Source organism: Xenopus laevis, chromosome 8L (assembly GCF_017654675.1).
Source record: "Xenopus laevis strain J_2021 chromosome 8L, Xenopus_laevis_v10.1, whole genome shotgun sequence".
NCBI lineage: Eukaryota > Metazoa > Chordata > Amphibia > Anura > Pipidae > Xenopus > Xenopus laevis.
Window position 1 is genome coordinate 29,169,345 of NC_054385.1, and position 15,139 is coordinate 29,184,483.

The 15,139-nt window shown below is 38.6% G+C and overlaps 1 protein-coding gene and 1 long non-coding RNA gene across 2 annotated transcripts in view; one reads left to right on the top strand and one right to left on the bottom strand.

Annotated features, from left to right (window-relative positions):
* LOC121393141 (threonylcarbamoyl-AMP synthase-like) overlaps positions 1-2,191 on the top strand; it is a 77,857-nt gene extending 75,666 nt beyond the window's left edge. The window contains exons 5-6 of the mRNA XM_041572612.1: positions 644-738; positions 957-2,191. Of these exons, the coding sequence (XP_041428546.1) occupies positions 644-738; positions 957-1,048 (187 nt within the window). The 3' untranslated portion in view covers positions 1,049-2,191. The remainder of the gene's footprint in view (positions 1-643; positions 739-956) is intronic.
* A 1,130-nt stretch (positions 2,192-3,321) lies between these two features.
* Positions 3,322-13,740, bottom strand: LOC121396958. Its single transcript, XR_005963277.1, has 3 exons — positions 12,926-13,740; positions 7,860-7,933; positions 3,322-6,987 (listed from the first exon to the last, which is right to left on the bottom strand). It is a non-coding gene; the product is annotated as an uncharacterized LOC121396958 (long non-coding RNA).
* Positions 13,741-15,139: the final 1,399 nt, after the last annotated feature.

The following is a 15,139-nucleotide window of genomic DNA, read 5'->3' on the forward strand; positions in this document are numbered from 1 at the left end:
ATTCCAAAAACTCCACTTGTCAAGAAACAACTGTAGGGACATCTGCCATTGACTTCAACATGACCTTGACAGATTTTAGATGAAGTATTTTTAGCAACTTTGGGATATAATAAATCGCTAAAAATAAAATTTGTCTACGGAAAAATTCAAGTTTCCCCTTAAAAACCTTGATAAGATAAATTTGAGGCTTAATAAATGGGCCCCTAAGTCTGCTTAAAATGAATAAATGATACCTTTGTTTGGATCAAGTTCAAGGTACTGTTTCTTTATTACAGAGAAAAAAGAAATCAATTTTAAAAATGTGAATTATTTAATTGAAATTAAGTCTATGGGAGATGGCCATCCTGTAATTTGGAGTGTTCTGGATAACGGGTTTCCTGCACTATTACAAATATTGGCAACATATGTACAATTATGTAGCAACTACCATGTTAAAGTTATAAAACATGGGTACCAAAAATTTAGCAACAACCAAGCAGCCCTTTTTTCATTTGTGTACTTATAATGGATTGTTGTGGTCTACTGAATACCCTAATAATAGAAAACATTTCTGAGAAGGACTGCCAAGTCGCAAATGCTCAATTCTGACTTTTTTTGCCTAGAGGAACTGTCAATTTATGTGCAATCTCTGTATTTTCCTTAGCCGACTGAGTGATAAGCTGGATGCAGTTCTATGTGATGGATACTCCAATGAGCTTGTGGGATCCACAGTTGTAAATTGCACCAAAATAAATGAAGGTGAGTATTACACGGAGAGAGATTCCATACTGAAATCCTATCAGATCTCAGTCAGTCTTTCCAAATTTAAATATTCCAAAGCACCTCCTGAAGCTTGGTTGGGGCAAAATTATTCTTTCTAACCTTATGCAGCTCTTTTGCACCTTGACGGAATATTTCAAGATGTAGCTGCTTGCTTCATAGAGGTGATCATAATGGACCCTGTTTTTCTTTTTTAGGCATCATTAAAATCCTGCGTGAGGGCTGTGTGCCAACCACTAAGATTATGCAACTATTTGAGCGAGCCAAGAACACTCCGGGGGTTTTGTAGAAGCACAATAATAGATGTCTTGGAACCTAATGATATGTATTGGAGCCCTGCTGGCAGGTCTCAGGAAACTGGAACTACTTGGAATGGTCATTTATTTAACTGTTTTTCTTAAATTCATATTTATTTATCTTTGTGCTGTATAATGTAAATTGTTTTATGGTAGAACACTACCCATGTTTACAGAAAGTTAAATGTGTTTACATATTGACAGTGACTTATTTTAAAATTAGCTTTTATACAAATTGATATACAAATGAATTTTGGAACCAATTAGCAGGTTAAGGACATTTGAAAGCAACCCATTTTTTTCTCTGTTCCCTATTGTATATAGCTGGAAAAATCCAATTGGTCCCATTGGATTTGTCGGTATACTTGGATTTTTATGTGGAAATGTTACTGTCCAGCTCATAAGGACAGTCGTAATTCTACATGTACATGTCTGTAGTTCTGTGTTCTATTTATTAGAGTTTTCCCTGTTTATATATGGCATATAACATATATAGATATAATCTATGGTGCTAAGACAAAAGTTCCATTATGCCAGTGCAATAATACATTTCTGATGAGTAATTACCTTCTGCTGTGTGGTGAAAAGGGATGGCTAGATTACCCTTATTGGCATAAGTCACCCTTAAGGTGACCATTCCTACCATTTTCTATAAAACAGTTTGGAAAACCTCTATATGCAGAGGGAATGTAGACTTGTAAAACATGCAAGGGATCATTTACTGCAACCCCAGATGCAAGTGCCAGAGCACTGGGGGTAAAAATGTGTAGAAAGTGCAGGGCAAGGGGCAAAGTACAAAAACATGGTGAATTGTGCCATTTTTTAGCACTTAGCAGGTGTCATTCCTTTTCTCCTTCATTCCATAAATGCTGCTCCCATTGACAGGAACAATGGCTAGTGTTAATTTACCTCAAAGCTGTATGTTAATGTTAATTCTAATTTGTTTCTCTTAACTTCATTTGTCTCTGTTTGTTAATTGTAACAATTTATTGTTGACTGAATTGTATTCATTCCTAAAATCTTTGAAATCATATTTGTAATGTAGTAAAAACATGGCAAATAAAGCGTTGATTTAAAAAAACAATGCAGACTTTGTATAGCAGGTAATATTATATTTTTATGGAATCCCCTCTCCTTTCACTTCAGGAGGAGCCCTCCACTACTCGGAAGCCACCAGGTCTTAATGTGAGAGGACCAAGGAGAGAGTTCTGGGCAGGCAAGGGAACAGTATGTGCAAAGGGAATGGAGAATAGGAGCGTGGTTAAAAGACAGGCCGAGTCAGTACCAAACAGGAAACGCAGTACAATATCAGGAGGCGGGAGCGTAGTCGAGGTCAAAGGCCGAGTCAGTTTATCAATATCACATTTTCAAGACAGGATGAGGTTAGGGTCAGGCAGGGTCAAGAAAGGACAGAAACATTAGAGATCGCACCCAGGAACTATTGGAATTGACCTATGTTTGGCAACAAGTTACTGAGTGTGGGCTCTTTAAATATTTGAATTTCATGGCAATAAGCGATGACGCCACATGCAGCGGCGTGTAAGCCTGAAAGCATACGAGGCGCACTCGCCATTGCTAACTAAGACGCAATGGATCGCAAATTGGGGCGCAGGGAAGTAGGACCCAGCGGGCCATCCCCGTTGCACCCACACTAGACCACCAGGTACTTTCCTCACAGCATCATTCAAATATAAAAAGAGCAGAGGAGCAACACAAGCATGAAAAAAGCTCGTAGGTGCCCCTATGTGGGCTGGCAGCCTACAGGAAGCTCTGTTTGCCAGTACATCTTGTTTTTATGCAACCAAAACTTGCCTTTAAGCCTGAAATTGAAAAACAAGCACCTGCTCTGAGGTCACTGGGAGCAACATCCACTGGTGAGCAACATGTTCCTCACTTGACACTGGTTGGGAATCACTGCACTGGCCACTTGTCAGTGAATCTTCTCCATGTTCCCCATGTGTTTGCTAATTTATTAGTTATTACCCAACCACCACCCCATTTATTCTGCCATAATAGTATACACAAAATGGCAGGTGAAGGCAGGACCTTTGGCAGAAGTTCTTAAAAATGCCTCCTCTGTCAATACCATTGATAACAGTGATTTGGTTCATATGTGCTAGTGCACAGACTTTTTTTTTATTAATAACCTTTATTTAGTTAGGCCCTTAGGTGCCGAGTATAGAGAGTTCAAACACTTACCTGCACTTGCGGAACATTTGTCGATGAAGTGCTTTGTTACATGTTGGATGAAGTCAGAGTTCTAAATAATAAAATAAAATAAAACACCCAGGTAAGTAGTTTACTGAGAGAGAAAAATGAATAATATGAAAAACATGGGAAATCTGCAGTTATACAATAAAAAGGTTAGAAATGGATTTCTCCAGTAAATGCCCATCTTGCAGACCCCATGCAGCTTCTTTTGCACATTTTTTATTCAGTAGTGCAGACTGAGATAGAATTATAAGGGCAAAACCAAAAGGCAATGATTGCAATTGCACAATTACTCAAAGACAATGTTCTGCTTCTGAAAGATATTAGATGCTATTTTCCGCCCACCGCTCTTTTAAAAAGAAAGGGTTCTCTCAAGGGTTGATTTGAGCTTTTTCAGCCTAACTTATCAAGAAGCTTGATAATTCCTGGACTATTAACCAGTCTTGTATAAGTTCACAACCTTCTAAGTGGCCATACCAAGGAAAAGCGTTTTGAGTCAGTATCTGTGATGGTCTCTCAACACACTTTCATATAGTTTGCTGTTTGATGCAGCCTTCTTTACTCATTATACATGTAACTGGGAAATTGAGTACTTGTACAACATTATACATTGATCTGTCATCAATTTGGGATCTCTGATAACTCTGAGCCATTGCCCTATCTCCAGGATAAAGCAGGACATCTATTGGATGGTTTATTGGATGGTTTTTAGGTAGGGGTATAGAGGGTAGCTATGCAAGAAATAGGGGCATAATTTGGGAGTAGTGGCTGCATCATCAACCACAACATTTGCAATATAATTCCCTCACTTCAAAATTAACAGTGCCTTTTGCATATATGATATACCCAGGACTGGCCTCTCAAGCAATCTGTCTTCATAGCACATAAAATAGCAAACACCCTCATGTTAATCTCTTTTAATTACCCAGATTTACAATTAATCCACACCTTCTGCTACAAATGATACATTTTACCACCTGTTACATGATATAATTGAAAACATAAAATAACTCTCCTGTCAGTGAAAGTAGCAGGGTTATCTTAGAAGAGATAATGAAGCCCTTGTGCATTGTGAATGTGTATGGAAATATTTTAAGTACATATTTTTCAGTCATGTGTTTTAATACAAAGAAAAAAATAAGTTCATTCTATTTGGGGATATTAAAATAATTATAGAGGTCCAAAAGATGAAAAGGCCTTGATGTGAATGAATTCCACGTTGTAATTTGGTTTGCAGTTTGCCAACGGTTCAATATTTATTTACACTGGTGTTCCACTTGGCGTAATATCCCCCCTGCCCATTGTTGCTGTGAGGACTCAGCGCGCATGAACGCGCATGCCAAGACGAACGCCGGCGCAAACGCGCGTTCGTCATGTCGCACGCCGAAACGGACGCGGTGTGATGACGCGGGACGCAGGCGTCATTACGTTTGGCGCCAAAGTACCCCTTTAAAAGGACGCTCAGGGAAAGGCTCTGTGCTTGTTGATAATTTAACCTGCTCCTGAACTTGTGAACCCTGACTTCTTGATTCTGGTTTTGACTCTGGCTTTGGATATCGACTTTCGACTGAACTCCGCCTGCATTTGACCCCTGCCTGCTTATCCGTTACGACTGAACTCTGCCTGCATCTGACCTCGGTTTGCTTTCCGATTACGACTGAACTCCGCCTGCACCGACCACGGCCTGCCTTCCGACTATTCTTCTGCCTACTCCCTCTGATTACTTGTCTGCTACAGCTGGTGACACTCCTGCTGGACTTCGTTCTCCTCACATCTGGACTCTGGACAGGGAGGCCTGACAGTTGCACTATGCTGGTGATTTTCCTTGAGTAATAAGTAGACAAGGGCTCACTGATGAGTAATAGTAATGTTATTGTTGCAGACAATAGAGCTGTGTCCTATGACCTTAATTCAGTTTTTAAGTCATTATTATTATCGTTATGATTATTAATGCTGAGACCAGGGTGTATATTGTTGTTAGAAATGGCTTCTGTTTATAATTCAGAGGATTCACCCCCAATCAGGCAGAACATGGCAAATTGTGATCAAAGCATATACAAACCTCATTAGCAGAGTCCTGTGATTCCAACTGGTTCAAGCAATGACAATGATGGCTTTGTGCCTTAAGCATAAGCCAAGAGACAGGGCTGGGACTAGAGGTAGGCAGAAAAGGCCTAGAGCACAATGATGGCTCTTCTGCCTACCATCCCCTAGTGTGGCTCTTCTGTAAGTCTGGCATACTGAATCTCCCCACATCAAATGTGCTGCTGTCTCACTCATAGGTTTGGTGCAAACTCACTTGGTTTGGTGCACAGGTTGCACACGTGTCGGAGGGGCTTGCATTGAGCACCCTCAGCTTTATGCCCAGCACTGCCAGAGGGAAAAGTATCTGTACACAAGTATGTATAGCATGGTCTGCATACATGGACAAGCTCATAAGTAGTAGCTCATAGTTAACAAGCAGCAACATCCAGAACACAAAGAAGATGGGGTCAGGGCAGGCTTTTTTATCGATCCCAGACATAAATAGTAATGATAATCATTGGATTATTTACAGATTTCCATAATGAGGTGGAAGGTGGAAACAGAGGAGACAACAGCTGAAGTGAATACTTTTCAAGACTATTCACCAAACCAGACTCAAGAAGCCTCCACTGGCTTAATAGGAAAATGCCATAAAATACTCCTGCACAGTCCACCAGGGTTCCAGAATGGGCAGGCCCAAATAGGTTGCTGAGAAGTTCTTGCACTTTACTCTCGGTTCATAAATAAGTCTCATTTGGTTTTTAAGTCTCCCAGTTAACAGTATAGTGATTAAGGCAGGCAGCTAATTTAGCCACATTGGTGTTGGTGAAGGGGAGCCAAATTCCTTCTCTGACCATTATAAATAGATTTGAACTCTCACTAAGCCAGTTATTAGGGCTGCACTGTGTCAAATGACAGAAACCATTCACTTCTTATCATCACTACCAGAGGGCCGGGGGAAACTGAAAATAAATGCATTCAAATGCAGTTGTGACACATTATCCTAAATAACTTGCATATACATAGAAGTACTGCATATGACTGTAGGAATTCACCCGTATCAGTATTTACCAATATAAAAATGAACATATGTGACTAATTGTCCTGGTCTAGTGGAATTTACAGTCGGTATCATACGTCACAATCTTGTCTAATGATATGAAATCAAAAGCACATAGTTTGGCATTAAAGTTTCCCTACAAATGATATAAGATTAGCAGGTGTGTCAGAATTTAAAATAATGCTTCCTACAGTATGCAGAATTAAGCACCACAACCACATATTGTCTCAACATGAAACATATATTAAGGATCTTGCGTGTCTATCCTGGCAGAATGGAAAAACTGAATTGTACACAGCTTGGCAGATACCCAAATAACCTATACTGATATACAACTTCAACCTTTTTGGAAAGTGATGGAAATTATTTGTGATATAAAATATCACTAAAGCGCCTGATTAAAGGGGTAGTTCACCTTTAAATTAACTTTTAAAATGATGTAGATGGTGATATTCTGAGACAAAATGCAATCAAAAAATGCAATTCTTTTTGTTATTTGCTTTGGAATTATTTAGCTTTTTGCTTAGCAACTCTCCAATCTGGAATTTCAGCAGCTTTAAGGATGCTAGGGACCAATTTAGCCTAGTAGCCGGGCAGTGGTTTGAAAGACAGACTGGGATATCAATTGGAGAAGGCCTGAAAACAAAGATAAGAAATAAGGAATTATAATAACAATACAATTGTAGCCTCACAGAACAATAGGTGGCTTTGGATTCTGTCACAGGAAAACGTGTTTTTACCAAATGCATCAGTTAATAGTGCTCCTCCAGCAGAATCCTGCATTAAAGGAGAGAGCTAGGCTTTAAAGGCAAACTAAAGTCTAACTAGCTAGAAATGTTGTACATTATGTTTTGTGCTTCTGTACCAGCCCAAGACAACCACAGCCATTTAGCAGGGAAGATCCGTGTCTCCAAAGATGCCCCGGTAGCTCCCCATCTTCTTTTCTGCTGATTCACTGCACATGCTCTGTGCTGCTGTCACTTACTGAGCTTAGAGACCCACTCACAATATACAGTACACATAGAATATAATTGTGACAATATAAGGCTGATTAGTAATTAATACAGATAATTACTACATGGCAGCACAGAACCCATTGCAACTAGCATCAGAATTGAATTATCAGCCCTTTAGCATCATCATATATAACAGACTAACCTCATTTTCTGCTTGATAATTTGTGACATCCCCTAAGCTTAGCTTCTCAATAGCTGCTCAGAGCCCACTGAGCATGTGAGTGTCACAGACACTTTCCAAGATGGTGACCCCCTGTGACAAGTTTGAAGTCCTGGACTGTATGCTGGTATATAAAATATCTAATTTTTAAGCCATATGATTTTTTGGGTTTAGTTCTCCTTTAAAATCAAACAGATTTTGGAACACATTTGAACCATTTTTACAATATATTTGTGGCTTCATCTGGGTTGCTGCAATTCCCATGTCAGCAGGAAATATCTATAAAGAAGAGGGAAGTATGTAGTAAGTAGATACATCTTGTAATTTCATACCTGGCAGATCTCCTTGTTTTAATGCTTGCATGGAGCACTCTATTTCCTGGTATTCATGTGACTGATTCTATTTCCTATTTGGCAAACAGCAGAAGCCGTGTCATGCTTTATGGCTGAGATTCTCAGCATCTGTATCCCACAAGAGCGTTTACTGAATTATATGAGTGTCACCTACCTGAACTTTTCAGCAGTGGAATAACTAGTAATTGGACCCCACAGCAACACCATTGGGCCCCTAAACGTATGCAGTTGAGATGTAGTTATGCAAAAAAGTTTGTTACTTTAGTATAAACTTAGCAAAGTTACATACCAAGTGATGACAACACAGAGAATTGACAGGGGCATGTAGATTGGTAATGTTTAAACATAGGGCAAACTCCGCTGACCCCCAATGAACGGGCTTATTAGCAAATTAATTAGTGGAACTATTTATATTAACTGGTTATTGCAGAGTTACGCCCCGGCTTTTCAGTAAAAAGATTAGTGAGTTTGAGCTGTATAAAAAAAACACATGTATATAGTTGAACCTTTAGTCGTAGCAAAGCCCTCCTGCCTTCTAGCAGATTGTTTGTATAGCGCACAAGCGGCATAGTCAAAAATTTCATTACTACATGATTGTGTACATGGGGGGGAGACCAGATACATAACTTGTACAGGGCCCCAAAGTGTCTAATGATGGGGGTCTGCTAAAGTCCAGTTGGCCTGTAGGATTGAAGGAATAATCAGAACTGGCCACGTAAGATATGGATAATGTTCAAGCACTATATATTAAATGTACTCATTCATTTAAAAGTGAGAGCTAGCTCAGGCTCGTTTAATATTTTTGCAGCTGTATATTTAGGGTGGTTTTGCAGAGGTATCCCAATATTGCATATTTATAAGTCTGAATGCTAAAAAAAAACAAAAATATTAGTTTTACAACTATAAAATATGATTTTTTTTAATGGAAAAATAAGATTTATTATACCTCATTCAAATCATGGATTCTAGTTTGATCAGACTTTTTTATTTAAAAAAAATCTGAAAAATTCAGATTTTGATAAATTAAATGTTGTGCTTTTTAATGTTTAGTTCTTATTTTAATTAGTGGTAAGACTAGAATTAAGTGGGCTCCACAGCACTTAATTCTGGGGATTTAATAATAATCCTGCGATCGTTCGATCGTACTATCTGCGCTAAATCCTTCAACTTCGATATTCGAAGTCGAAGGATTTTAATTCCCAGTCGAATATCGAGGGTTAATTAACCCTCGATATTTGACCCTTAGTGAATCGGCCCCTTACTGCCTGATCAAGGTGCGCATGAGTGAGTTCCAGCAGGGCAGCATTTGCATCCCTCCAGACAGAATCAGGGAGGCCTATTTATTAATGGTCAGATTTTAGTAGTTTTAGAGGTTTTTGAAACCACGACTAAACTTAGAAACACCATGGGGGTTATTTACTAAAACTTGAGTTTATTAATTTTTTTTATTAAAACAAAGTTAACCAAACTCCCTTCCACAAATTGAACTCATTTATCAATAATTTTTCTCAAAAAAGTCGGAACGAATATATGTTGCAACAAAATCAGGCATCAATTTGTATTGTATAATTGACGCTCAGAAAACTCAATTTTATCGAATTGTTGCTGCAAAAACTCAACTTTATCGGACTATCTGACAAAAAGACTTTATTGGAGTCTCCCGCGCAGATCATGATGTCAAGAAATAACTTCAGGGACAACTACCATTGACTACAAGACCTCAAGAGGTTTGAGATGAAGTATTTTCATCCGGATTTTTAGCAGCTTTGGGTATAATAAATCTCCAAAAATTTGTGTTTTCCCCTTAAAAACCTTGACCAGATAAATTAAAGGTTTAATAAATGGACCCCTAAAACTACAAATGTCATGACATTTATTAAAAGATCTGAATAAATAAAAAGTACAAACGGAAAATAATCCTCTAAAAAAATATGAATACCTCAGACATTTCCTAGTCAAAAAAATCAAGACAAAGCTATTCATCTGTGGATGTAGGGTCATATAAGGCAGTGAATGCAAAAAAAGATGTCTGTTTGAATGCTGTCTATTGTATGGATGATTATGTTGGGATTCTCTGGAAGCACCAAAAGATACAGTATATTGCTCTGTCTGAAGCTGTAGATTATGCCAAGGAGAACCTTTTTTTCCAATAGGATAAAGATACAAGATTCTGTTCAGAATTAGGAATAGGTGCTTTTAAATCACTCAAATATCTGACAAAAATAATAACTCTAATAAAGGATCATGACGGAGAGCTGTGAACTGCATGAGAATCTATTTTAAGGTTGTGATTCATGAATTTCAAATCCCTTCATTAGGCAATATGCAGAACACATAGATGCAGAGTCATAGAAATATTTGTCACAATGTGTTTACTAATCCTATTTTCTTAAGAAACACACCATAAAAATACAGATAACAGAATTATAAGGAGTTTCTGGATAACACTATTGTAAAATATAAGGATATTATAAGTCTCAAGCAGTTCCATGACCATTTATTTATTATAATATACAAGCTTCAGAGTCATGTGACAAAAATGACATCACTACTCACTGTTTATAACTGATGACATCACTAGTCACCGTTTATAAGGATATCATTTACAAGATATTCATGGCTTTATATGCAGATATGTTAAGAGGATGTTCTGTGCAATTAGCTAATTAAATGTTCATACCTACAATAAAAATAGACAATCTTACCCTTTAAATAAACTTCCAGCAGCAAAAAGAAGCAAAGCAAACAAGTCCACTGCATTACAAATGTGTTATACTGTATAACACATGGTGGGGTTCTCCCACCATGTGCCTCACCAGCTATTTGTATTCTTCAAATTTAAGATTTCCCTTACTGCCAATCACAAAAACAATGTGTCAAGACAAACTTTCACCATGTTCCTATATGACTCTTGAAGGCGTTTTGAATAGAAGTTGGGTTGTTTTTTTTTAAAGATGTTGCATATGTAACTTCAGCTTAAAATCAGCATCTGTATGTGATACAGTTCAATGCATCCTACAGTGTCCAAGCTAGTATCCAATAGTGGGTCAACGTGCTGAAAAGTGAAATGGAAATCACATTTGTTTACACTTGATCCCGCCTTCTTGGTTTTTCAAAACAATTGCGGGAGAAGGAGGAGTTAGTTCAGTTCCTAGGCCACAATTAAACTCCATGAATGAACTGCTTCTTATAAATAAACCTGAGACTAAAGCAAATATGTGTAGAAGGGAGGGGTTGTTCACACAGAGCTCATTACAGCTACTTATTACAGGAAGGAGGTTGTAAAAGGACACAAGAGCAAAACAATGATCAGTGATTGATAATAAAAAAGTAAATATAATAAAGTTTTTTTTAACATATGCAACACTCCGGTTGACTTTTAGTATGGTGTAGACTACTGAAGTCTAAAACAATTTCCAATTGGTCTTTATTTTAATCCTTGTGGTAAGATAGTAAAATGAGGTTGAAAAAAGACTCTTTGTCTAAGTGAAACCTGCCTCACTACTAGTTAATTCAGAAGAAGTTAATTCAAGCCTGGTTTATAGCAGAAAAAATTGCCTTCTGACACCCAAAATGGCAATCGGACCAGTCCCTAGACTAACTTTGTACTTTGTAAACGTTTTCAATTATTTAAACTTTTTTATTCTAAAGATAGGAATTTAAACTGTAATCTGGTTGCTATGTGTTAATTACCATAGCAACCAGGAAGCAGTGTTTTAAATCAAGTAACACAATGAACAGTAGATAAAAACAAGCAATACAAAAAAACTTAATAAAATTGAAGGTCATCTGTGTTCTGCTTGCTGGGTCAGTGACCCACATAAGCAGATAGCAGCTGGAAGCAGGAGATTCAAAAGTCATGCAACATAAATAAAGAAATTGAAACATTGCTTAGAATAAGTATAGCTATACCATGATGACAATGTAATGGTGAACTTCCCCTTTAAACACAATATTATAAAGCATTTAGCATCCTAGATGAAAATTCTAAGCAGCAGGGGTAAAATTTAGGGTTTTCCTGAATGTTATAATTAACTTTTAGGGTTAACGCTTAGAATTAAGAGGGTTTACTGAAAGGGGCACATATAGGCATAGGCAGAAACTGGAAGAATGTATGTGTTGCTTCATAACTAAAGAATAAGTGATGTCACAATGGTGGGTAATATGTCCATTGTGACATTACAACATGGATAATTTAGAGGGAAGCCACTTTTAATAACGCAATAATTTTATACAAAGACAGTAGTCTAATTATAGTACATCATCCATCATACAAGTAACTTGACTATTTTTCCATCATAAACTTTTGTATTTCTTCCATAACATACATTAAAAATACAAATAAAAGACATCAGATATTAAGCAGAAAAACCTTTACAAGGGGGCTGTTGACAGCGCCAAGGGATCCAGGAATATTAGGCTTCATGAGTTAAATGATTCCCTAGAGTAGAAAATGCCCATAACTACAGACTGTCAGAGATCCATGCAATTTATTGAGTCATTCTGAGCCAGCAATCCGCCCCAGTAAGCGTGTCATTTGCTAGTCAAAACAATCGACCCATTGATGCAGATAACATATACATATGGTAAATTGACCAAATATTTTATTATCTCCCAAATGGCAACAGGCAGCAGGAAAACAACAGGACAACAAATATGAGATTTGGCTTTCACCCTAGGCTATTGAAGTGTAGCGTCCCAGTATAATCAATGAATGTGCTCATTAAATGAAAATACAAACCCACTATACAATATTTGTCCACATGCCAAGAATGTTTGTACTTACATGTAGTTGTACTGTGCATGAAGTCACAGCAGCTGTGTGACAGACGGAGGCACGCCAGATAATATATGGACAGACACACAGATCTCCTGACATTGCATTGAGAGTATAAGTGTATAGTCCTTGCTAATATACACAGGCTGGGAGCCAATGTGATGCCCCAAACAGTGTCTAACCTGCTGTGATGTGGCCAGAGAACCCCCATGCCCCCTGCCATGTGTCATTCACCTGCTCAGTTACACATATGCACATCATGATTTACCCGTAACTTTCCCGACAGCTGCCCATCTTCAGTGGAGAGCGAGAGCAAGGTGCAGTCAGTCGCAGAAGAAGCAGTGATGGGCGCAATGAGATTCACAGGGAGATAGTTGCTGGCTTGGCTGGCCAGGGGGTATCAGACAGGGTTTTGCACAAATCCAGAGCTACTGAGTCGGAGCAGGCACTGAGCTGTCACTTCTGTGCCCAGGGCTAGTGCCCATATGCCTGTCCCAGTGCTGATGGGCTAAAGCCAACAGTGTGGAGCAATCAGGAGGTGCAAGGTGACTGGCAGGCAGCACACAGTTATTGCTGGGTACATGCATAGCCCAAAAGCTGCCAGCATGGGACCAATGCACTGTGCCAGACTCTAATAATAGCAAAATCCACAGTAATGGTTATGCAGAGAAGGGCAAGGGATTCAGGGTGCAATACACACAGACGGACAGACACTCTCACATCCCTATCTCTGATAGAGAGGGAGGGGGTGAAGAGAGAGTAACAGGCAGTGCAGTTACTTCCACGATTGATCCATCTTCACTCCCACTCCCTGGCCGGTTCGAAAGTCACACATTCACGGGATCCCTTAGAAGGGAAGAAGGCTCCCTCTGTTGGTAGCAGCGCCACAGTGCAGCCAACTCTCAGGTGGAAAAACAATTACACGGAGCACGTTATAGAAGGGCTATCGCACGCAATGCTGGGTACCAGCAACTCCATGGGGTTTATTTATCAAAGAATGAAGTTAGAGATCGCCCCAGTCCTCTAGAGTGAAATTCGGCCACTCTCCATTCATTTCTATGGGATCTTGAAAGGCCTATTTATCAAAGGATGAACTTTTGCTTTCACCTATTGATAAATACTCTTACTCCCACAGAAATGAATGACGAGTTGTGGAATTTCACTCTAGAGCACTGTGGCGACCTCTAACTTCCCTTAAAGGAGAATTCAACCCTTAATTAAAAAAAACTCTACCCCCCTACCCTATGCAGACACCTCTCCCTCCTCCTTCCCAGCCTAGCTGCCCCCCCCTCCAGGGGAAATGCCCCTAACTTTTTACTTACCCCTCGGTGCAGATTCAGGGATCGCAGTTCACAGCAGCAATCTTCCGGGTATTTGGTAATTTAGACTGAGACCGGCAAAGCGGCGCATGCACAGTTGGTGTAAACTACCTCAGCACAAATGTGTGCATAATAGTTCAGAGTGCCCTACTAAGCAAGTATGTCGTTTATATTGAAACGTACCAGCAGATGGTGCTGCTATTTCAAATTCATTATAGTAGCAGGGTAAAAATTGCTAATAATAAACTAAAAAAGTGTTACGATTAGCACTCTAAACATACTTATATTAAATATATTGTGAAGGTTTATATTTACTTTAGTAAATAAGTATATGTATAGCTTTATGCCTTTTTAGTGTCACAGAACTCCTTAGTAACTTATAATAGCTTATATTTTACAATAGTGGAGCATTATTCCCTATATATATACCTCATAGGGGCACATGCTTAGTTAAATAATGGCAAACATGGTATCATACTAGTTATGGTTATAAAAAGACACCCAGCCACAAAATTCAGCCCTAATTCCCCATTACCTCCCAGTGAAATGGGAAGTAAAGTAAAAAAAATATTAATTTCCACAGTAATAATAAATATTAAAATAAGCTGAGGTTAATGAAAGAAAGAAAATGATTACATGTAACATTAAGAATATAGGCATTAACAGCTGCAAAGCCACTGATATTAACACGTGTTAGTGAATACAACGCAAGTCTAAGGAGAGCAGTTTCATTGCCATGTTTTTGGGCTACTTAAAAAAACAAAAAGTGTAAAATACCCACAAGAGCCCCCTGTGCCATTACCCTAAAGGGGAAACCGAGCTGTAGAAACAAGAGAAGCAAACACAATGGTTCTTAGTATGATGTCATTTCCCAAACATTGCATCCATCAAGTTTAACCAGTTTCCTAGGATATTTCCTGGTTTTTTTTACCGATCTAATGGAAATAATTTTCAGTTTACTTCAGCGATGGGAAATTTCCCATGTGATTACCAATAGTGACAGAACCAGTTCCTGGAACAAGTTGAATAGACTCGTATCCTGCAAAACAATCACCTTCTTTCATTTGCTAAAAGGACCACTGATCCTTAATTTGTTTCGGGCAGAGAGTTTCTCTCACTGCAAATACAGATATGGGACATATTATCTTGTTGCCTCCCAAAGG